This window comes from Hippichthys cyanospilos, chromosome 4, assembly GCF_059441005.1.
Source record: "Hippichthys cyanospilos isolate Australia breed blue-spotted pipefish chromosome 4, RoL_Hcya_1.0, whole genome shotgun sequence".
Classification (NCBI taxonomy): Eukaryota; Metazoa; Chordata; class Actinopteri; order Syngnathiformes; family Syngnathidae; genus Hippichthys; species Hippichthys cyanospilos.
Genome location: NC_142372.1, coordinates 13,115,106 through 13,139,689, shown reverse-complemented (window position 1 = coordinate 13,139,689; position 24,584 = coordinate 13,115,106). Strand labels below are relative to the sequence as shown.

At 41.3% G+C, this 24,584-nt stretch overlaps 1 protein-coding gene across 8 annotated transcripts; it reads right to left on the bottom strand.

The window, feature by feature from the left end:
- Positions 1-513: 513 nt before the first annotated feature.
- On the bottom strand, positions 514-23,354 carry pax6b (paired box 6b). Of its 8 annotated transcripts, XM_088412596.1 has the most exons (15): positions 23,203-23,354; positions 17,075-17,286; positions 14,932-15,005; positions 14,692-14,745; positions 14,143-14,166; positions 12,416-12,546; positions 12,152-12,187; positions 11,849-12,064; positions 11,410-11,575; positions 8,220-8,378; positions 6,789-6,871; positions 6,567-6,717; positions 4,617-4,729; positions 4,353-4,494; positions 514-1,950 (listed from the first exon to the last, which is right to left on the bottom strand). In XM_088412596.1, the coding sequence occupies exons 4-15, from the start codon at positions 14,702-14,704 to the stop codon at positions 1,865-1,867; spliced, it is 1,320 nt and encodes a 439-aa protein (XP_088268722.1). In that variant the 5' UTR covers positions 14,705-14,745; positions 14,932-15,005; positions 17,075-17,286; positions 23,203-23,354; the 3' UTR covers positions 514-1,864. The 8 variants fall into 8 exon arrangements, with proteins under 8 accessions (XP_088268722.1, XP_088268724.1, XP_088268717.1 ...); XM_088412598.1 differs by lacking the exon at positions 14,143-14,166; XM_088412591.1 differs by lacking the exon at positions 14,932-15,005.
- Between the last annotated feature and the right edge of the window lie 1,230 nt (positions 23,355-24,584).

The following is a 24,584-nucleotide window of genomic DNA, read 5'->3' as shown; positions in this document are numbered from 1 at the left end:
TGTACACATTTACAGTGTTTTTTTTTTATTTCAAATATTACGGTAAAATAGGATCTGAAAATAGCTGACACTGAATGAGTTAAAAAGCAAGAATAAAGTGGAGATCTAAAAAGAACATTAAAACTAAGAATAGTCAGGATTTTGGACGGTGAAAATAAAAACTTCTTTTTTTTTTTGAACAGTTATTTTTGAAAGCACCTGATTGAGGTTTTGGATCCTTCGAGAAAGCTGGAACCGCGACAGACATGTTAACCGTTACGCCACGGTGCTTCCCTGTTTTTGCTTTGAAAATGTTGCCATGCGTGCTTCGGAAGAATAAAATCCCTAAGCTGCTGAGGGCGGAACGTTTGAGCTCATCAGGAGGGTTCGTCCAAGGTTGCAAACATTCGTCAGACATCGCCGATTTTTTTTAGTACTGCCCTTGTTGCACGGAGATTTTGGAACAACAACTGTTGGCCCCTCAGTGGGACAGGAATTAAAAAAAACAGTGAAAAAAATATTTTCAGACACAAATTTACTGTACAAAATGTTTTTATAGTTTTCACAAAATACATTTAGAAAGCTCCATTTTAAATAAAATTAAATTGAAATATTTAAAGAGACAGTGTGTCGACATTTTTATCTCCATTTGCCAAGACGTAAACCCCGTATGTGTCATGTTCTACATACGCACCGACATAAAAATAAAATAGAACAAAAGTAAAAGAGCATGACAGTTGATGCAACAAAAAAAAAGTCTCCCATGGTCTTCAATTATAAATAAGGACCGCAGTGCTCCGCCGCAGTCGTACAAACTCGAAGCCGATGTCGTCGAACCCAAAACATGTTTACAAAATGTTGCAACACAAGACTAATATCTTAAAAAAAACATTGTGTACTAGATGAAATACAAAGGCTTTGGTCTGTTTTACAATCAACAATGATTAAATCTGATATGTACTTGTAAACAACTGCCAAACACTTAAGTTTAAAACTCTGTCAAGCAATGTTTAATCATAATTATAGGAATTAAATATTTCTAGTTGACACATTTTTTTTTTGACCATAGGACACTATATTACAACTATAGCTAAGAGACAAATTGTACCTGACCCTAAAGAAATGTACTTTATGATGCATGGAACATTTATAGAATATTCTCGGTGGGGGAGGAGGAGGGGGTTATAAATGAAATCAACTTTTATTGGAGATTTTTTTTTTCTCTCTCTCCCTCGAGGGAAGACAAGTACTTTACATTTGGACAAGAAACAAAACAAAAAAAATGGGAGCAAAGACGCAGTCTACCATTTACAGACTACAGGCTTCCACATTGGTCCTCGCGGATGCGACGGAGGTCCCACTTGGATTGCTTTAGATAGCCGTGTGTGTTCACGTGTGTATGTGTGTGTGTTTGACTGCAGCCTCTTCCTCGTGGGGACAATAAATAGTTTTTCAAAGAGTCTTCCCTCCATTCATGATATGCAAGAGCGTCCATGCACAGAGCGTCTAGATATAAGCACATTAAAAGATAGTCATGGCAGAGTGTCGACAACATGGTTTCCTAGCAGTCCGTCTATCAGCACTTGATCGTTCATATTCACATACAAATGGCCATTTACTAACACACCAGAAAGAAAAAGAGGAAACAATGACTGGAAATAGTAGAAAAAAAAAAAAGTTGTTTTTTTTTGTTCCATAAAAATGTAACACCGGGCACTTTTACTGAGGTCCATTTGTCTTTTTTTTTGTCTTCCTGTCCTCGTTTGAGTGTGCCTGGAGCTACGCAAGTCCACGTCCTCCTCCTCGCTCGTGTGTATGGGTGTGTGTGGAGTGTGTGTATGAGGAGGTCCGCATTGGAGCTCACAAGGTGAAGTAGCTCTTCTCTCTACTGTAGTCTGGACCAGTACTGAGACATGTCAGGCTCGCTCCCTGGGACTTGAACTGGGACAGACACTCCAGGAGAGATGAGTCCTATGCACACAAGACACACAAGAGTCAATCCAAAATCTCAAAGGTCATCCGATGCATCATATAGTGTGTATACATGTGACTCAAAAACCCCTTCACAAAAGATTACGTCACACCTAAGCCATTTTGGACCCTATGCTTGTGATCATGTGAAATATTGTATAAAGTCATACATATTGGCTGGAATTGTCGGATTTTTTTTTTTTTTTTTTACAGTTGTTCCATTCATTTCGATGGGGAGTATTCATGTGAACTATTTCAACAGTGTCATGAATAGTCTTAACGATGCTGGCCTGGAGAGGAATAGAGGCAGAAAAATAAGAAATATAGAAATTTTGAAGCGACAAAATGAAATCAAAACACATCCAGACGAATTTTATCCAAATCATGCATTGCACACAACAATCTACTTCTTTTCGGCACAATACTTCCTGCATGGACTACATGTGTTTACCGGAGGTTGTTGCCCAATAAAATTGTGTACTATTCACGACTGTGTGCTTTTAATCTGGACTAATGATTAAATACCATTTCTTTGACATTCATGGTTTGTTTTGGATCATGACGTGTCACTGTACAGTGCCAGTCCAAAGAAAGGTGAAAAACATTAACTCATTCAATGCCAAGGACATATTTTTATATTTTATAAAGAGTTTGGACATTAAATTGCAGATACTTAAGTTTTAAGTCGATATTTAGGTAAGTTTTAAGTCGATATTTAGGTACATTAAGGACAATAATTTCCAAATACTTAGGCATTAAATCCATACATGAAAGTACGTCCCAGGCATTGAATGAGTTAAGGGTTCAAGAAATTCACAAAATTAACTTGAAAATGCGCAGCTGGAACCGAAACTCTGCAGGTCATAAAGCATCACCCACATCATAAAGCTGATGGAGAAAATACATAGATGTGAAGAAGAATCAAAATCTTAAAACATTTCATTGGCATAGGGTCGAGACCTCGTGACTCACATTTTAGTAAATTTCTTCTTTTATTTTTTTTTTTAAATCTATATCTGTAGTCCAAAAATGTGACTATTTTCACAGGTTGTTCATCTTAAAGCTGTGGTTCTTATATGAGAGTCTGGGTACTGCTGAGGGTACATGAAGGTACTTCAAAAATTCTGCGGAAATCAGCTATTTTAATTTAATGTTATTTCAATACTGTGGCAAGAGCAGTGATTTTCAAATTGAGAGCAAATTAATTGGAACATGAAGCACCTTATTGCTAAAATGTAGTGACTGCCTTGAAAAACGTTGTTTGCCTTTATTTTGGTAAGAAAGGCAAGACGGAACTTAAACTGATGGCGTTACACGCTCTAGCTTCTGAAGTTGCTGAATGATATATGGATAGGTTTACTGTTATAAATGTAGTAATAAAGTCTCATAAATCAGACACAGATGAAAGAGCACTCTGTTTTGTCTTTTGTTTTTCCCATCCACTGTTACACTTTTTAGGGTGTGTTAGGCAGAAAAATATTTTTCATATGGGAACAACTTTGAGATAAAGTGTTTAAAACGGCTTGCTCTCTTTCCTAATACACAGCTTATCAAACAAACTTGCAATTTTGGGGGTCTCCTGAAATTGGATGATTTTTGACATGCCAGCACCGATATTCTATTTTGATGAACAAATGTTTATCATTTTTTTAAATTTTAAAAAAACACTTCTTCATGAAGTGGTCGGTATAAATATTAGTCTACCAATAAATGAAAAACAAAGAAGTAGCATGTGTTTCAAAACGTTTGACTCATTTCGCTGCTAAATTCTCTGTGGTAACGGTGATGGTGAATGGTTCCAGCTCACACGTGACCAAAGAAGGACAAGAGCCGTCGGAAAGGAAAGCATGGATCTTCAGAATCTCCCGGCCTAAGCAAACCCGTGAAAAAGTTGCATTTGTGAGCTTTCATGCACGTGAGTGAAGATTCTCAAGCTTCTAAAGGTGTGTGTGAATGCCTGTTCAGGTTGTGAACCGCCTTTAGCTAAAGTCAGCTGGCGTTAGCCAAGCGGCGTTAGCTTGCGCCGCCAAGCAAACAGGTGAGCGGGCGGTCGCCGTAAAAGTGGAGCGGGCGCACGCGCTGGCATTTAAACGGCAAGTACAAGCGCCGATGAATCACATTAATTAGCAATTTAGCACAGAGGAAATGCGCTTCTGCGCCATTAAGTGCTCACGACTATAAGTCGTATATATATATGGCTGCGTTTGCCCCCCCCCCCCCCCCCCCCTCCCCTTAATGGAGCGGAACTAAACTATGGGCTCAATCCAAAAGAAAATGAAATACACATGATGTAGTAGCACCTAATTAGGGAGGGTGGCAGATGACTGGCGCGCCGCCGCGGCGACTACTTCATTTTCCCCCGCCCCCGAGCATGCTGGGTAAACAATGAACTGTCTGCCTACCTGTTGAGGTGGTACCAGAAGCGGTCATTGATTGGCTGTTCATATGTGCCTGCATATGCGGGGGCGTGTATGTTTCGTAGCTGCGCCCGTTGACTGGCGGACTGGTAGGCAGCATGCAGGAATAGGAGGAGGTCTGGCTGGGCTATAAGTGGACGGAAGGGGGAGAACGTGGACATTAGCCAAGTAGTCGGGTCTGATTCTACTCGATCGTCGGGCCCGTGAGCGTTGGCAAAACTTGGACGAGCGAGGTACGTTCGCACTTACTTGCATAGGTAGATTGTTGGCCATGGTGAAGCTGGGCATCGGGGGCAGCGCGCTGTAGGTGTTGGTGAGGGCTGAGTCGGCTCGGCCCAACATGGACCCCGAGGTGAACGACACTGGAAGCACAGGAGAATAAAACGGTTTTAGAACCGCCTTGGGAAACTGGCGGCCTGCCCACACTAATTTTTTAAACAAAAAATGTTGAATAAGGCAAAAAAAAAAAGTTGTAATAACAGTGTTCGCCACTAGATGGCAGGCATTTTCCCTCATTTTTATTCCTCCACCAAAGAAGAGAGAGAGTGTTTCAGTCCAGGAAGCCAGAACCAGGTTAGGTCAAGAAAATAGTGTTCTTCAGATATAAGAGGAAGCAGAGTAAGTTTGCGTTAAAAACAAACAGTTTGAAAACTAGCTTGATTCCAGATGCTCTCAGTCATGAAAGAGATCAATCTACATCACCAGCGCAATGTGAATCTCAAAAGATGAATTTACCATTAATAGTTTGTTTGAAGTGTGTGTGCAAATTTGTTTCCTTCAAAAACATGGTTATGTTTTAATGCTTAGTAACGTTAAAAAGATTTATGGTATCTTAAGTGTATATGTCCTATAACATCAAAATCTAGTTATCCACCATTGTATATTTGAAATAGTATGATGGGATGGTTTTAATGGCCTGTGATGAAAATGAGTGTAACAGCCTATTTTTGTTGTTGTTGTTTTTATTTTAGTGGTTAGCTACAATTCTGAAAAAGGTAAGGCCGAGGACTCGTGCCTGATTTTTGGAATACAGCATGTCCACAATCTTTTTCTGCATTTTGAAAAAATGTGACACATTCATCAGATTTGTTCTGATGTGGTCTGCATGTGAATATCTTAGCTTGCAAATTGATGATTTTGGCTCTGTTGGAAATAAAAATACAGCAAAAATGGCCATGTGCTTCAGGTGATAAGTAGACTACTGAAACAATGTTGGATATGCGACTCAGCAAAACTACTGAAAGACATCTAACGTCATTTAACATGTTTTGTAATAAAATGTGTTTTTAAATCCAATTAACCTACAAAATAATCAACTGACTAATCGATTTCTTAAGTAATTGCTAGCCGCAGCGCTAAGTGACTGACTTAATATTTGATTCAATTCAACCCAAATTTCTGGGATGTTTACGCAAAACAAATTTCGAGGTTGCCTTGTACAAAACAACCAGTTTGGCTCTAAAATTTGTGTAAATTTAAGCAAAATAATGTATTTATTTATTGATTTATTTATTTTGAGGGGCTGCAGAAATGGGTTGTTTTTACCCAACTGTTTTTTGAGCGTACATTAACGCAATATTTGCATCGCTCATATGTATTTGAAATGAACCAATCGGTTTATTTGAACCAATTTTACCAAATTTATACTTTTCAATTGTAATATAGATTTAGGTCTCAAATTTATAACGTTTCGAGCTGCGGCTAACAGTTACTTTAGAAAACGATTTTCCGTTGATTATTTTGTCGATGAATTGGATTGAAAAACAGCTTTTACATTCCATCCCTTTGAAAAAAAAAACAAGGGCAAATATCGGGTTGGTCTTTTTTCGGGTTATATTTTTAACCCAACTGTTTTAGAGTTTGGTTGGTTTGTTTTTGCACCTGTACTACAGTGCTGTAAAACCATTTTTGAGATGTTAGCGTTTGAGTCGGAAGGCATTTGCGATACAAGTCAGGCTGATATCGTTGAAGTTAAGACTTGAGCGTTCAATTTCTTTGATGTTTTCATATTAACGCTGGCCTTTTTCCATTTGAATGCCACTCAAGAATGTTAAAAGCAGATTTTTGTGAGGCGCATCTGCGACACAACCCATTACTCCATCGTCGTTAAAGTTGAAACCTGACTGCTTTATTGCTCTGTCGCTGCAATATAAGCGGCGTTTCATTTATATTTTTGAAAGCAATGGCGGGTGTACGTACCAGGCGTGGTGGGCTGCGGGATGGCCTGGTAGACACTGGTGCTGAAGCTGCTGCTGATGGGAATGTGACTGGAGGAATTGCTGGCCTGCCGACGCTGGTTGCGAAGCTTCTCCTCGCGCCTCCACTTTGCTCTCCTGTTGGAGAACCACACCTGAGAGCAAAAAGAACGCCTCTTAGTTAACGTGGCTGGTTACAGCAAATTGTAGCCAAGTGGATGCTCACTTGTATTCTGGCTTCCGGTAGGTCGATTTTGGCCGCTAGTCTCTCTCGTGCAAACACGTCGGGATAATGAGTTCTTTCAAATTCTGAAATGTAGACATTGGACATTCGAGCATGGTTCATAATGAGATATAAAAGATATAGCTTAGGAGGCCACTGCAAAGTTATTCGTTTCTTGAGTTAAGAAGCTTTTATATGAACGTTGAAAAACAATAGACATTATGTGTTGTTTTTTTTTCAACAGATAACATAAATGCAAATTCAAACCATGTCATTTAGACTGTAGTGTTTTTCAAATGGTTGTACCCCTAGTGGGACATAAAAGAATCACTACATAAGTACATTTCCTTTTCTTATTTGTTTTTAGTACAACGCATTTGCATACAATTAAGAAAACTGTTTGTTTTCACACGTATATTTACATAATTTTTTTTTAATTTAATGTTCATGAGCAATACATTTCATTTGAATCATTATTTAATTGCAGTTTTTTTTTTCTCTATGGGTAAGCATTGTGTTCATGTTCAAACTTTACATAGTGCTGTGCAATAATATTAAATACACTTTTTTTATTATTTTGAACATTTGGGCCTTATAGCTTTGGAGGCCACTGCAAATGTTTCACGTTTTTACATGAATGATAAAAAACAATTTACATTTTGTTTCATTCTAGACAACATATTTATAAATAGAAATGCTGTCATTGAGATTGGACCGATTCTCTCATTATGGTATCCCTAGTAGTACGCAAAAGAATCACTACATATGTGAAAATCAGGTTTTAGCACAATGCATTTGCATGTGATTATTAAGAATGCTGTTTTTTCTACTTGAATTTGTGTACATTTTTTTATTTAATGTTTATGAGCAATAGATTTAATTAAATTCATTATTAGAATGCATTTTCCCCCTGTAAGCACAGTGTTGGTGTTCAAACTCCACGTTGTGTTATGCAATTATATTAAATACACTTTTTAGGAACTGCCTTATTTTGAACATGGTAATGTGCTACTGTTTTGATGCCTACTTGACATAGTTAAGTGTTTTTTAGATGAGAGTTAGTGTCATGATTTTGAGCATCGCACTCATTTTGAGAAAATGAATAACTTCAATTATCAAGCATCTACACACACCCCCAAAACAACTTTTTTTTTACATGTGATATTTATCAGGGAAAATTCTGTATAACGACATCATTTCTTCTTGTATTGACAGTGAGTGTGCATTATACACTAATGGCATCCATTGCCTGATTTGTAAAAAAAAAAAAAAAAAAAGATAAGAAAAATTATTTACAAAGATAGCAATTGCTCAGCTTTGATTGTCAATTTCAGAGTTATGTTTCTTTTTGTGATTGAACTGCATCAGGTCTGTAGTGTTTTCACAATGTAAAAGCAGCGTGTTATGTTGTGCGTATGCGTGACGCACGCGCACCTTTCTCCAGCGCCTCGATCTGTTCTTGCGTAAAGGACGTGCGGTTTCTCTGCAGCTTCCTCTTGAGCTGCAAGCGCATCTGAGTCTCCTCCGAGTCCTCGCCGTTTGAGCTGATGGAGTTTGTGTTTTCTCCGACGCCGTCTTGCGGCTGGCAGCCGTCTGTAAGGCGGGGAAAGCACAACGTTAGACCAAAGCCTGATTGGCCATTTTTAATGTAAGCCTATTGTCACAATATTTTTTTAAGGCCTTGCGTGCTTGTTAAAATTTGCGGGCTGTGCATTTGCGTAAAAGTGTGTTTGAATGAGAACGTTAAAATTCGAATTTGACAACGAAAAGTGCTATGAATAATTAAATTAAATATGTCTATCTCATCGTGAAGATTTCAAAACGATTTGAAATGACATATATTAAAACCGCGTTGTCATTTTTGAGGTCGAACACCTCTGTGTTCTTCATGTTCAGTGCAAATGCGTCTCAACTCAAAAAAAATGGAGCTTAAAGAGACGACACGTCGTGCAAATCTCGTGTGTGCGAATGTGTGTGTGCACCGAGGACAAGTAAGACAAGAGGAATATATGCTTGTATTGTAAGTTATGAAAAACTGCTTGCTTGCCTTAAATTAAGACACGGAGGGGTGTTTTTTGTATGTGTAGGACTGTGGATAAAATGAAGGGCCCGAAATTATTTATTTGGCCTTTAATACCATCAGGCTGCACTGCAAAAAATAACGCCAACCACAACTATTTAAAATGCTATAGTAATTGAAGTTGAAATTATGTATTGATATTTACTGTATGCAGATTAATGTTAGTTAGACACATCAGATCAAACTAGTTGTTTACCCCCAAACTATTTGCTGGGTAGTTTCTTTTCGGCTTTATCTTTAAGTTGCGGAACAATTAGTTATGCAAAGTATCGTTTCTTTGTTGTGAGATGTTTGATGAATTAAAAATTTGAATGTTACCGTTGAGTTGGGTGTAGTTAGGCGTGGAATGCACTTAGCTGTGCCAAAATGCTGCATTTTATAAAATCGTAAAGATAATTCATTTCAGGGGAAAATTTTAAAAGCCCCAACCCACTTGCAATTGCGCAACCCCTACCCCCCAATCACAGGCTCAATTGTGGTTCCCATATGGGCGTCGGTGTATCCATTGAGGTGACCACCAACTTTATTTTGAATAGCAGAGGGGGCTTTTCAGGACGATACAATGGCTTGAGGGGTAAAGGGAAACCATTAAACTGTGGACTCAGGCAGGCAGGACGGCCGGGACGAGCAGCCATGCAGTCCGCGTTTGCTGTGAAATATATGTACGCTTGGAGGGGGCGGATGACAAAAGGATCCTCTCCCACTGGAGCTGCACAGGCCGCACTCTTTTTGCCATTGTGTCCGAGGGGAGAGCTTTGAGTCCAGTGTGTTAACCCTTATCCACTAGCATCATTAATCACGTCCACGCCACTCAGGATTTCTCTCCTCAATTGGAAACAAATGAGTGAGGAGAGAGCATGCACCCCCCACCCCCACCCCACCCCTCCAAACAACCCCGAAATAAGGCCAATCTATTCACCACCACGAGGAGGGCAAGGCAGCCCCCACCCAAAAAAGGCTTATCGACTAATGTCTGTCCACTTGTTGGACGTCATTATCGCGTCGAGAAAGCGAGTGTGCGAATGCCCCTGCATGCGCATCAAATCAAATAAGAGACTCCAGTATAATCGTCAACACGCCAATGTTGTCCATGAGGATAAAGGGGGGAATGTGCAGCTATTATCCGTAGGCCAGACCCGGTGACGCTGCTGGTTGGGATTTGTTTTCTTTGCGCAAAAAAAAACAAAAAAAAAAAACGGGAAATAAACGCATTCTTTAGTACCACGATGTCTCAGCCAGTGAGGCGGAAAAGCAGCAGCACAAAAAAAGAGGGGAGAGAATAAAGATAGCAAAGCAATTGCGGCACCTTTCAGCCGCCGAGGCCCGATCAAAACACTCTTGAGAAGCCGCTTAAAAGTGAAAAAGAAAGTGGCACACTAAATCCTATAGACGGGATTTGCAGCCACACAAGACAGCACATGAAGGTCGTCTTATGCGGATTGACTATGTCTTTTTGTAGATATTATTATTATTATTATTATTATTATTATTATTATTATTACTTTATTTATTAGCCATGATGACGATTATTTTTTTACCATACGTAGAAACGGGTTTTATTTGTGTAAAGGTTTGAAACAGGCCTAGTTTTTTGTAGTGCATGTATTTAGCTTTAGTTAAATTATAATTTGTTATTATTGCTGCTATTATTACTATTAGTTGTGTATGAGTGGTGTATTTCATCTTTGCTGCATTTTACGATTTTCCCTTTGCATTAAAACATCACAATGATTCAAATTAAAGTGCGGTACTCAAGGACACCTTGGCAAGGGAAGGCATTCATGGCGTCGTTCTTTTTTCTTTTTTTTTTTTTAACCAGTATGAAGAATCGGACAGAGGAGCCTTTGGCCAAAGACCGCATTGTAATCCGTTTATTGCTTATGTTATTATTATTATTATTATTATTATTATTATTATTATTATTATTATTATTATTATTATTATTATTATTATTATTATTACTATTATTGATAATCAGGCTGTAATAACGAAACCAACAAGTGGAAACACGATCTATATAAAAACCATACTCGTCATTTATTTACATACGTACTGTATATTAAAATAGTAATAATGATAATGGCGATAATGAATGGTGCCTAATGTGATCGTTTCCGCTTTAATGCTTGTTAATAGCCCCCACCACGTGTCCAAATGACGCTCAAACAATTAAGCAAATGATTATTTGCCGCGCCTGACTTGCGCCACTTCCGCTTTTGGGCGACTAAATCTGCTAGCTATTTATTTGCTTTGCATTTGAAGGCCTGCTGTCGGGCTCGCCTTCTTTCGCGCCTCCACAAAAAAAAAAAAAAAGAGTGAGGCACGGAGACAGACAGAGAGAAGGCCAGACAAAGGCCCCAACTAATGAGCAATTACACGTTGCGTGGAGGACTTTTTTTCCCATCAGCCGTCATCGCGTGTGGACGGAAACATTCCTTTGTGCACGCACACCCCGCGGTTGTCACGCACGTCCACGCCGGGGACAGTGCAGGCATTCAGGGCCTCATTGTTGGGAGCAATAGAATTCCCCGATGATGCACTCACCTTGATTGGGCTGGCCCGGCACCGATGTTCCGGGGTACCAGCCGGGCCGGGTCCCCCAACTTCCTGTCTGACCGTTGAGCATCCTCAGCTTGTCATACATGCCATCTGCGCCCATCTGTTGCTTCTCACTCGCCAGGTTGCGGAGGACTCGGTTTATCGATGACACCTGAAACAAAAAAATAAGGGAGGGGGAAATAAGGATGAGAGGGGAGCGTGCGCGCGGTAATTGGCTGGCACGCGCGCGCACTTTGCATTGAATCCGAGTGAACGGTTGAATGCTTGCTGCGCGCAAACACAACAAAAGTCATCAGATGGAGCTAATGCAATCATGCACGCAATTTATGCCCACGTGCGTGTGTATGTGTGTGTGTGTGTGTGTGTGTGTGTGTGTGTGTGTGTGTGCGTGTGCGTGCTTGCGTGCGTGTGTGTGTGTGCTTACACTGGGTATGTTGTCGTTGGTGCAGATGCCCTCGGATAAAAGCCGGTCGCGGATCTCCCAGGCGAAGATGGACGGACACTCCCGCTTGTACTGCGCGATCTTGGCGACGACTTCCGGCGTGGCGACCCGGGGCTTGCTGCCGCCGATGGCCCGCGGTCTTATGGAGCCCGTCTCATAGTAGCGGCCCAGGATTTTGCTCACGCAGCCGTTGGACACCTGGATGGAGATCAAAAGACACAATTCACATCCATTATTTAGGACTATCCGGGGAATTTCTTGTGAGGGCGTTCAAGTCATTATCACCTTTTCACTGTCCACCACTTGGACTTCATCATGGGTCTATAAACACAGAAAATATGCCTTGAATGGTACATTAGGCATCTTCTACAGTAAATCTTTTTTTTTTTTTTTTGGAGCAGGCATGTCTTCTTTTTTTAATCTCCTTTCTCCAGAGTCCAAAGAAAAGCTTGCGAGTGCGCATGCCTGCAGTACAGGCTGCTTTGAGGCTAAAACGAGATTTATTTAGAAAACCAACTAAAAGGGATTAAAAAGGAACAAATTGCCCACCTGTAGTATCCGGGAGATGTCGCAGGGTCGGGCACCGCTGTGGGCGAGTTCGACGATTTTCTGCCTGGTGGAGTCCGGTAGCGGTCTGCCGTTGACGAACACGCCACCCAGCTGGTTGACGCCGCTGTGACCTGCGTGGGCACACCAGAGGCCCGATCACACTTTTTGTTGAAAACACCGAACACGGAAAACGAAAAAGAAAATATTCTGTCACACAAAAAGCTTGTAATGTCCGCAGTGCGCAATTCTGTCTTTAAAAAAAAAGAAACGTGCGCGGTGCCTTTCGAACAGTTCATCAAACTGCATTTTAGTGTTAACAATATCCATAATCGACCAAAAAAGTCAAAAGTATTGTCTTAAAAGGCGCAAGTCCCAAAAACATGCAAAACTCATGTCATCGAGGCGAAAATGTCTCGAGAGCCGCGCAAACCTGAACCTGAAGCGGAAAGTGAGCGTGTCCGCCCCGCGTCGGGTGTCCGCGCCTGCTGCTGCCTTCCCCTGCACTGCCTCCCGCTACATTGACTCGAGCAGCCAGGGCTCCTTAGCAATAAATAAGCTCCAAATATAGAAGAGGGGGGGAAGCAAATATGATGAGCCTGGCTGACATTTGTCTTGAAAATAAAGCTCGCCGCACGTCAAGTTTGAGCTTAATTTCTGGGAATGGGCGGAAGTCGCCTCGGATCATGCACGGGAGGCTAATTGAAAAGATCAGTTGGAGCACTTTGTGGCAGCCACGTCACTTTGTGACACGGCTCCCGCGCTGCAAAATCGCATCGTCACGACAAATAGTAGCATGATAAAAACGACCCTTTCTGTCTGCATTTGGATATCACTCAGACCCAATTGGACGCTACTCGTTTACCCTCCGAGGGGAGACTTTGGTTTTAAGGTGGCCTGAGGGTGGGGGGGCTGCGCGCGGTCACACAAACGAGGGCGCGCCTGGAATCTTAACATATTAAAAGTGACATGTAGTGCCCCCCCCCCCCTCTCTACACACACACACACACACACACACACACACACACACATACACACACCCCTTTCCATCCCCCCTCCTCCCTCTGCTCTTCGCATCCCCGTTTGTATTTGACAACAAATGCACACTGCAGCCATGTTTGTGTGCTTCTGGAGAGGATCAAAAGAGGGGCCTACATCCCCTTTTGGCCGCTCCGAGTAATAATATTCCATCATGCGTGGATGCGATTGATGCTAAATCCACTATCATCCCCTCTTGCTCATTGCTAATTCCGGGATTAGGCGGAATTAATAGACTTGTTAGAGCGCGTTATACGGCGCCTTCACCAACGTCATATTTCACATAAATCATCTCAAAGAAAAACACTCCGGATCGATACAAGCTGTCAAGTCTTAATCATGGTCTCAATTCCCTCAAGTGCCCGCTGGCGCTGATTACGCGCCTTGTATTCTATTGCGGCAAAGCATATGGTGTCATTTTGGACGCTCCCCGCCATGTACACCCAGGAGTTATTAGGCACAAAAGACCACCGCGACCTCTGGACAACCCGTGGGCCGGTGGAAGACCCCCCCTTGCGGCAGACATCACGCGCCAAAGTCATTTAGGTCCGTGCGTCAAAAAGGCGATCGTTGCGCGTACTTCTTTTTGCCCCCACACATCCAAACTTTTTTTTTTTTTTTTTTGCGCACACATTAAAGCACAGACACGAGTGCATATGGAGGATGTAATGTAATAAAGTTATTGCACACACCTTCATCACAGATGTCATACACCTCTTGTCCAGCAGCAAGAGAGAAAACGTTCATGTTTAACCTTTTTTTGCTTTGTTGCTTGGCACCAGGAATTAGACAGCATTCAACGCACGACTTAAATAAGGCTCAACTTCCGGTCTAGCCACGTGTGTATGTTATGTGCTTGCGTGTGTATTGGAAATGATGCGCTCATTTGCATAAAGACATTATTTCTTCCCGCTCATGTTTCATGCAAGCAAAGCTGCAGACAGCTTTAACGCTAATGCAGGCGCCTGTGCAATTATTTAATAGCAACTCAAGCAGAAAGAAAATTTCCCAACCCCCACTTTCGCCATCTTGCTCAATAATAACTTTCATTGCAAAGAAAAAAATGAATTAATAGCATGAAATGGCTGTCAAATAAGTGACAATACACCTCCCAAATGTCAGTCATGCAAATGGAGGCCTAGAATACATTTGCTCTTTTTTTTTTAATGGGCGGCGGGACACTTCCTCATGCAAACACTCACAATGAAAACAGCAAATAAAGAATTCAAAACAAAACTTACTGTTCTGCATCATCGAGGCTACGCCAGACTCCCACGTGGCTTGATTGTGGTACTCTAAGCGTCACAGGGAGAATCATAAAAACAGGTTAGCATGATATTAAAATTAAAACCACAATATTTTCGAAGTCAATGTTTTAAGGCATCTCGTTCCTCATTTTTAAATAGTTTATGGTAATTATCTAGTGCAGTTTAGCTTCCTCGTTTGTGTTGTATGTTTGTATTTCTGTATATTAAACTTGCCTGGAAGCAGAGTTGACTGTCCACTGTATTACAATTTAGTCAATCATCTGCCGTTTTCACTACTTAATGCCTCCCTAAGGACAGAGCAAAACAAGACATTAGCACAGCCAAAGCTATACTGATGTACTAAGTTCCCCCTCGTTGAATTCAAAGCGTCAAACTCCTTTGCATCCCGGCCACACCTTCACTTAACGCTCAAATTCCCCCTCAATCGGATTGATGTCAAATTTTTCACCAACTCAAAGATATTCAAATATTCAACTGCCGTCAATTTTTTAAACAGTTTTTGACAACACAACATGAGATTGTAATATCTTTTCCCGTCAAATCATGCACATTATTTCCAGGCCACTTGAAATTATGTGAGAGGCCGGATGTCGCCCAAAGACCTAGAGTTGGACACCCTTTAGGCTTGTGTATGTTTTTTTTTTATTTTTATTTTTTGCTTTCTAACTTAATTCCACCCCTAAAGTGTGCAGTGACAGTGCTAGAAAATAAAGCGTCCAGGCTCGGGAAAAGGCGAGGGAGGGGGGTCCAGTCATGAACAATGCACCCCCTCTCAGGCTCCCTCAAACCCGGGGCGACAGCTCGGCCCGGCCCGCTACAAACACGCACAGCTTCCCAACTAAACACACCAACAAGTTCACATTAATACAAAGAGCCGGAGGCACGGATCCCACCCCCTTCGGGACCATTCACACACATATACACACTAACACACACACACACACACATTCTCTCAGACACATGCGACCGTGACCCCGGTGCAGCCGCAGTGTGAATGCTGTTTTTGTTTCGTGTGTGTGTTTTTTAATTGCAAATAGGAGAAACAGAATTATTTCTCGGCGTTCAATATTTGGTGGTGCTTGTTTGGTGGCGGTTGTAAAGCGCGTCCGGAGACACAAGAGCGCAGTAGGGCGCTCAATTGGGGAAAGACAAATGCATTAGAAGAAGCTTTTCAATTGGCGGGGACCGATAAGAAAAAAAAAGTGGGGGGGCAATGAGGGACATTTTTTTTTTAAGTTGTGTTGTGGTCGCGAATAGAATGGCCTCATGGCAAGCTGGCTGTGTGCACTTGCTCGGTCATTAATCACTTTCCAAATTCCATCACACGCGAGCACGTGAAAAACAACTCAAAAATACAACAACATTGTATCGGAATAGTTTTTTTTTTAAGAATTAAAATTGAAAGCTAATTTTTGGTGACGCTACTGTAAGCAGCTTTGACGCTTGCATGGCGCATGTGGTTAATCATTTATTTAGGGTCGAAAGCTCAAACGTTGTTGTTCCCGGGGTTAACTATAGCATCTAATCTGCATTTCTTTTGCTGCGGTAATCCGGAGCAACAATGTCTTAATTCAATATGCTTATTTACACACGATTGTACGGAGGCCTCACTTGCTTTTTTCGCAAGTGGTTTCAAGTTGTAAATTGTGAGACAATGTTTTTACAAGCAGGTGTCTCCTGTAAAAATATCAAATCGGGAAGGGAAGTCAGCCTTTTCAAAAGAAATTTAAGTTGTGATTTTTGGATGTTTATTTATTGTATTATTAATTACACTAATTACGGCTTTTTTATTTTTCAAAACGCACGATAAAAAGAAAGTGAATTAGTCTTATATTTATGTTTGGACAACATCGGTGGAATTTAATAAAAGTGCAGACGTGATTACTGTTTTTTTGTGCAATTTTTTATTAAGATCCATAAAATTGGAATTTAAATATAAATTAACTTTGCAAAAAAAAAACATTTACAGAGATTTGTTTTTGTTTGTAATTAGTCTAAAAGAGTCCCACTCCTGCGCGTTTTTTTTTTTTTTCTTTGCTACGAGAAGCCTCTTGGCTGAGTGGTCTGCATGAATCAATCTGACGCCTTTTCTCAACGGGTCATTGCGCCCAATTCTCCACGATGATCACTGCCCTGGCCCAACGTGACTTTTTTACTCCCTTATAAACACCGCGAAACGGAGTATGTTTAATCTGTTTTAAGAAAATAAAACAAAGTTTTGTTTTTTTTTGCTTATACTTTTTAAAGAGAGATCGTGCCAGAAAACGCAAAGTTATTTGACAAACTAAGATAATACTTCATATTAAAACAAAATATTAAGAGTGATGACGGGGAAATATAAAAAAAAGAAACTCACCTTTTTGGGGCATCTTGTCGCTGTCAAAACCAAACTATGCCGTCTGTTTGTCCACGGCCCACACAGAGAAAGAAAAAAAAAATAAGGGGGGAAAAACACCCAAGATGATGACGGGTCTTCTCTCGTGGAAGTGAAGGAGAGAGGGATCGGGAGAAAAAAAAATTAGTTTCCAAAAGGGAGCTGCAGTGGAGAAGGAGACGGAGGGGATATCCCTGCGAAGGAGACAGAGATTGACAGTGAACTCAGATGTCAGAACGCAGCGAGTTTGGCGTGGATGTGCGCTGGCGTGGGAGAGAGCGAATGAGAGAGTGGGCAAGAGAGAGAGTGGGGAAGCGAGGGAGAGAGAGAGACAAGGGAGGGAAGGGGAGGGAAGGGGAGGGGAGGGGGAGGAAGGAGGAGGTGCGGGGCTAAGAGAAAGACTGAACACACCTATGCTGATTGGAGAAGGGAGAACAAGTGTATTAATGTATGTGCTCCTTCCTCCTGCTCCGCCGCTCTTCACTGGCCCATTAGCGCGACCCGACCTCTGTCATCATCACCCCCCCCCCCGCACCCCCACCCCACACATACACATAAACACCACCCCACCACCCCCACCCCTGTGCCGCAGCCAAAAGCGGGAAACTGGGCCGAGTCACAGCGAGAGAAAAGGGACGGGGGGGGGGGGGGGGGGGGTTGCCCCCACTTCCCTCGACCCTCCCAAACGCTTCTAATCAGACCCGTGCATGCAAATGGTACGAGTTCGCTTGCTGAATATCGAGAAAAAAAGGAAGTGGGACAAGCTCAGTTGGGTCCACGTTACACAAAGTCCAAGAGTGACATCATCATTCGTCCAGGAAACAAAAAACAACTGCGAATTAGTACTAAGCTAAGACTATGAGGGCAACTATTGGTCTGAAAAAAAGAATGGAATTGGAAGCAATGCAGAATTTACATAGGAAGACAATTTACATATAGGACATGTCATAGCAAGTTGATTAAGATTATTAACGTTTTAAGTGTCACAATGGGGACATTCATCTAGTAAAATCATCAAAAAGTGTATTCAATATTATCAGTACAAAAAAAGTGTAAGCACAGCACTAGTAACATTATGAAACACGAGTTAAGTGCCTTGCTCAAGAGTTACCTCGAGACCACTTTTGAGACTAAAAATACTCGATGAAAACATTTTTTTTGTTTTAGTTTACCTTATATTTTAACAAAGCATTTGACCAAAATGTAACTTCAGTATATGTAAACACTGAGTGAACATAAAAAAAATGAAATAACACTATCGTCCGTTTAGTTTCCATTTGTCATGTGATATGAGGGATACAAATATATAAAATGTAAAAGTATAATCTAATTAATGAATATGTTCATATAATTAAAGATGTAACCTTTTTAAAGAGTCTATTTTACGTTGTTTAATTGTTGTGACGCTACCAAATGTTCAGTTTTGACAGTTGTCTTATTTTGAATTGTTTCATGAATGCGTTCAACTATTTAAACGCCAGAGGTATTTTTTTCCCAAAATATATATAGTTGTTTTTGTTTTTTTTTAATCACTATTTGAGGAGGCTGTGGCTTAATAGTTAGACATAAAGCTATACTGAGTAAATGTTGCTTGGTGCAGTTTAGCTCATTTGGTGCTTAAAGGGTTGATATATTTTGTATTTCATTTTAATCTAACGCATGCACTGTAACAAGCAAAGCGTCTTTTTTCGATCATTTAATTTGCAATAGTACAATTCTAAATTGAAAGTATTGCCATTAATGCAGCAATAATACAAACATGTCTACTCAAAAATATTTTTTCCGCTTTGAAGGGCAATTCAAATATCGTTATTCAAAATGCGAAAAAGTCTGCACAGAAGCAAAACTAAAAAAGAGTTTTGGAATTGGCTAATTTCAAATTTTAAAGAAGTTACGTGCCTTAATTTGATTTCACTTAACTGGTTTTTTTTTACAGTTTATATTAGTTAATTAATTAATTTCTTCATCCATTTTTCTTATGTTCTTACTTTAAGCAAATGTAATTTCATGTTTACCCTCTTAGGTAAAATATATTGCGAAAAATTTTAAAGTTAACAAAAAGTGCTGTACTTTGCAAAAGTTTTTACTTGACTACTTCCTTCCTTAACTGTCAACCAAAGCTCTGAACATGTATTTTCTCAGATAATAATAATAATAATAATAATAATAATAATAATAATAATAATAATAATAATAATAATAATAATAATAATAATAATAATAATAATAATAATAATAATAAACTTACATCTCAAGAAAAAGCACAACAAAAATCAATTCCATGTTTGGAGGAAGTTGCTTTCTCGCCCACATTTTTGTATGCGGTGGATTATTTACGTTTCTTTCCAGTGAATGCAAAAGCATAGATGTATATCCACCACGTGCTTTTGTTGACTCTTTTGGGTCTCACCCCCACCCCGGCCACCTCCTCCTCCTAGCCTCCTGTCAACAAGAGGACCCGTGCGTAAAGAGCGCAGCCTTTAGGCAAGCTCGGCTGCTTTTTATGGACGCATTTGCTCAGCAAAGGCCGACGTCACTCCGGCGGCCTGACGTGCAGCAAATAGCACGCGCAAATACAAGTGGAGCAAATGAGTGTGTAGCCATGGCCACACGCTCCCCGATAATAAAGCGGCGCTGGGTGGGTGAATGGCATGCCTTATTAGGGCACACCTCACCGCACCCCAAAAGCAACCCCTCTGCGCTCAAAATGGCGGAGGGGAGAACCCTAAAAGGAAGAGTTGCATGCAGAAAAAAGGGGGCGCGAAAGAGGGCAAAACATGCAAGAGGGGGAAGGGAGAAAACGTTCCATTTGGGAAAGTGGGTGGCTGGGGGGTGGGGGGGGGGGCATGATGAAATGAAATCATGGAGCCCCTACACTTGACTTTCTTTGACATGTGAAAAAGTGGGAGAAGTCAGAGCTCATCAATAAAACACTTTAGAAGTGAAAGAGGGCTCCCTAACAACCATCACATTCCGGACTGCGGGCCCTTCAATGAGGAGACAAACGACTCTGCCAGAGAGAGAGCGGGAGTGAGAGAGCGAGCGAGCGAGAAAGAGAGAGCGGGAGTGAGAGAGCGAGCGAGCGAGAGAGAGAGAGAGAGAGAGAGAGAGAGAGAGACAGAGAGACAGAGAGACAGAGAGAGACAGAGAGACAGAGAGACAGAGAGAGAGAGAGGGGGTTCTGCTTGAATGGGGGCCCTCAGTAGGCCGGCGAGATAATGAGCTGAGAGGAGCGGCTCCAAACTGTCACTGTGAGGGTCCCGCAGCGAGGAACAACACTTTGGCCAATTCTCCTTCATCAAACAAGCCGTAAACTAAACGAGCACATTCATGGTGCTTCTTTTCCTTTGCTGCCTTGTTTCTTCACATTTTGGACTGGTGGCTCAAAACTAGGCCCATGCAACTTATAGCGACCCCCCCCCCCTCTTTTTTTATACACACACACACACACGCACACAAATATGTTTCCTTTCATTGTTGTACAGTAGATCGGGATTAGGAATCTTTCACGAGAATCTCTTGAGGACCTTGCAGAATTTTGGAAAACTTTGCAACATAGCTGAACACACACTCGTATGAGTATATTTATCCAAGGCGAATGTTAAAGCAAACTTGTATTTGAGGGCTTCTAAAACAGGCATTTAAGTTTGAACGATCTTAGTTCGCGCAACAAAGCATGCGTATTGTTTGTTCCATCACAATTATTTTACTTATTTATAACTTTAAAACGGAGGACAACTTAAAAATGTGGGAAAGTTTATTTTCAAACTAGCAAAACGTATCTTTTGTTGAAATGTCCAACTTAAAATGTTATCAGTTTGTTACCTTGAAATTTGAAGTTCAGAGCGGTTTAAAAAAATATTGAGTGTTACCGCTACATAGCCTCAGGTTGTTTTTAGGAGAGTATTTTTTTTAATATTTGAAATATCGTTCACTGTCATCTTAAACTGTAGCCAATGGTTGTTTTCTGAAGTCAAACAACCAGGTATAATAGATGCAAATACTGGGGGAAAAACTGGTGCATTCAACAGCATTATTAAAACATTTAATGTTGGGCCATCATGTCACTGAAATATTTGATGAACACACTACAAGTTTGCTTGGCATTTTGACTGCATTATAAACGGACTGCGGGTTTGTCTAGCTCGCTCTGCATATTGCTTTACCAGCACGTTTTGTTTCTATATGTAAAATTGCAATGCGTCGTGCTGTTTTAGTTGAATGTGAAACAGTTAAATCGCGTTTTAACGGCAATTTCATAATACGTTTAGCATATGGCTTTAGTCTGCACCATTATAGCACTTGTTTCATATGTGCTTCCGGGAGCTGAATATTGCAAACGTCCCTCACAGAAACTATTGCCAACGCCAACTGAACACTAAAAAAGGAGGTTGTGATAAAGAATCACATTATAGATCGCCTATGTGGGCCTAATAAAGACGCTCGCTAGTTGCCTTTGTCTTTCATCGTCTTATGTCAGTACTCATCCCAAAACAATAATAGTCTGCCTCCGCAGTGCGAAGAGTTATCCCGGCTCAGTGGTCACAGGCTGCAGCTGTCAAAAACTCAGCCGTCTATTAACCTTCCTGACTGACAAAGACATACACACACACTATCCCACATGAGTGTGTCAAGTAGTTTTCTTTGGAAACAATACCTCATGTTATTGATTTCTCCTGGTTAAGCTGTAAATCCGCCCCACTGGCTAATTCCTTGTCTCCTCTCTGTGCCTCCAGAGAGCTTGCATGCCAATAGGGCCTCCGCCTGCTCAGCACAGTGGGAGCGTAATATTTCCTACATGTACTGAGGTAAATTGCTGGGGAGGGTTGGGGGGTATGGGGGGGGGTCTGATGTTGGGAAAGCAATTAGCCCGATTCGGATTAGCAGCAACTAATGTCAGGCCTTGAAAAGAAAGCCTAATCTGGGCGCTATTTTCCCCCTACGGGCAATGTGCTTTTTGTGCCCCCATCTGGAAACTTTAGAAATATGTAAGTATTTTTTTTTTTAAGACGAAGAAGACTAGAAGAGCATGTTGATGGCGTGGAAAAGGGGCAGGGTGCCGTTCATGGTTCAACTTGGGGTTGTTTGAACATTTTGAAAACGTAAAATGAAAAATGAAAAGTGACATAAACAGTTTTTAAATTCAAGCGAGGAGGAGGCGCAATTTCCTCAATATTTTAATTTCAAGTTAAACGCCTATATAAAAATAGATATGCGATGATAAATGTATTGTTATTATGGCAATCAATAACCTTTGGTGCTCTTTAAGCAAATAACTGAAAAATGGGCAAATATTTATTTCAAAGACATTTTAAATGGCGTGTTCTTATAATTTCTTTGAATAATTATTACCCAACAAATACTATAATAAATTCAACACTTCGGAAATGGCCATGTCACTGTGTGTGTACAATGACCCGTCAATCATTGCATTGTTACATCTGTGAATTCTATGGAGCTTTCACGAGGACATCTGCTCGCTAACAATGACTAATTAGGATTTAGCAACAATATTACAACAAAATCACTTGCAAGTTGGAATACGTTATTATTATTATTATTATTATTATTATTATTATTATTATTGTTATTATTAATAATAATAACAATAATAATAATTATAATAATAATTTTATTATTATATATCGCGTTCCCAAAATATGGCTCTTGTTGCAAAAGGCAAGCTGGGATCAACAGTAGGGCAAATGTTGTCACAGCACCGGCCCGCCACGCCTGACATGAGCAAACGCTGAAGTAACCTGACAAACTCTCACACTCTTAGCACTTATACTGTCTGGACAAGCTTGCAGCTAGGAGTAGAGATGACTAATAAAGTCTTTCTGCAGTGCAGACTATTGAGGTTTGCTCGAGTGCATGTGTGTTTTTGGGGCGCACGTCTGAATTTGTCGTTGGCTGTTTAGCGACATTGGCGAGCGCCTGCATGCAAGGAGCAACATGCGTCTAATTCCTGGATGGTATCAAGGAATTACACGCTTTAAAAGGCTAAAGCCAATTCGCTTACGTTGTTTGACACAAAAAAAAATCACAAATAGGTAAGAGAGTATAGTGGTTGTCGGGAGGTCTCAAAATAAAGGCAAGATTAAACTTACCGTATAACAAGCAGCAGATCTACTTCGGCGGCGCTGTATCCTGTCCGGGTAAAGTCGCTTGGTCTTTTTCCACCCTCCCGGCTACCTCCGATAGAACAAACGTGGCCAAGCTTTAGATCCGAAGCCGAGTGGAAATGTCAATGAGAGTGAGTGGCGAGATGAGGGGGGGAAAAGTGCGCTTCTTAGCAGCAACTTTCTCGTCAGCATCAGGCCAAACTCTCCTGTGATTGGCTGCGGCAGCGGCAGGTCCACGTCACAAGCTGTGCCGGGACGCCGGGTGCAGGGAATGGGGAAATGCTGGATGCACTAAGGTAGGTAGCATGGCCTGTGCATGGGCGGAACCCTGCGCGAATCACTCTGCTGGAACAAGTTTGTGTCGGATTTGTGACTCAATTGTTTACGTCTCGGAATAGCATTAAGTGATTTTGCGATGTACAATCATTTTAACACCACACATAATCAGTGATTAGAGCATATTATCCGTGTGCATATGCCTTAAAATAATAATAATAATAATAATTATTATTAATAATAGGAAAACAGGGAGCCCCAAAGACGAGGACAATATATTACAATATAGATCTCTTTGTACATGTGTATGCACAAACACGTGATGTGTATTTAGAATATTTTTGTTTTCCATGTATCACTGTGAATCAGCTATAGCTACTTAGCTAGATTTTGGACTGGATGGACGGATGGATTTTAAAAAACGCTAGGGGCGTAGTGAAATGGAGAAGAGGGGCACAGGCCAAAGAGATTCAGACAGAAAGACACTTTAAGGTGTTTAAAATGTCACATCAGCTGCGCTGTTTTGATCCATCAAAATGTCTTGACGGTTTATGCTGACAGCTGGTGTATTGGCGCATGCCCTGTACACGTGCAACAGGTATGGACAGTACAGGTGTTAAGTCATAAGTCACCATAAACATGAATTACAGATGACTCGGGTTGCTCCTTCCCCCCGTTTTTGCCTTTGCCTCGCGCAGCTCCATAAAACGGTCCCATAATAAGGCTCTGGCTTTTAGCGAGGAAGGCTAAAAGCCTCGCGTGCCTCTTTCACAAGCTGACGTGTTTTGTGTCAATTTGAACAAGGCGGCGTGTAAATGGACAGCCGTGACGACCGTCCGTCTCTCAGGAAGAGGACACACACCGGGGGCGGCTCGCAGACAGGTACTGGCCGGTCAGGTCTGGTCTGCCCGCTCCATTATTATTTGGAGGAAGGTCCATTAGGAGCAGCGGTACCGTGCAACGCAGCAGGGTGCTCGACATCCTCGCTGGAAACCGCACGGGCCGCCCCCCTGCCCCCGCCCTTTGCTTATCAGGCTGTCAATAAACAGAGACGGGCTGCAGCGGTGGAAGCCAGGTGCTGCCTTTCCCTG

What these genes read in the sequence shown, in the direction of transcription:
- pax6b (XM_088412591.1), bottom strand. An exon ending in CCAACGACAACATACCCAGT is followed by an intron (nt 11,576 to 11,848) that starts GTAAGCACACAC and finishes TTTTTGTTTCAG; the next exon opens with GTGTCATCGATAAACCGAGT. An exon ending in GCCGGGCCAGCCCAATCAAG is followed by an intron (nt 8,379 to 11,409) that starts GTGAGTGCATCA and finishes CCCGCCTTACAG; the next exon opens with ACGGCTGCCAGCCGCAAGAC.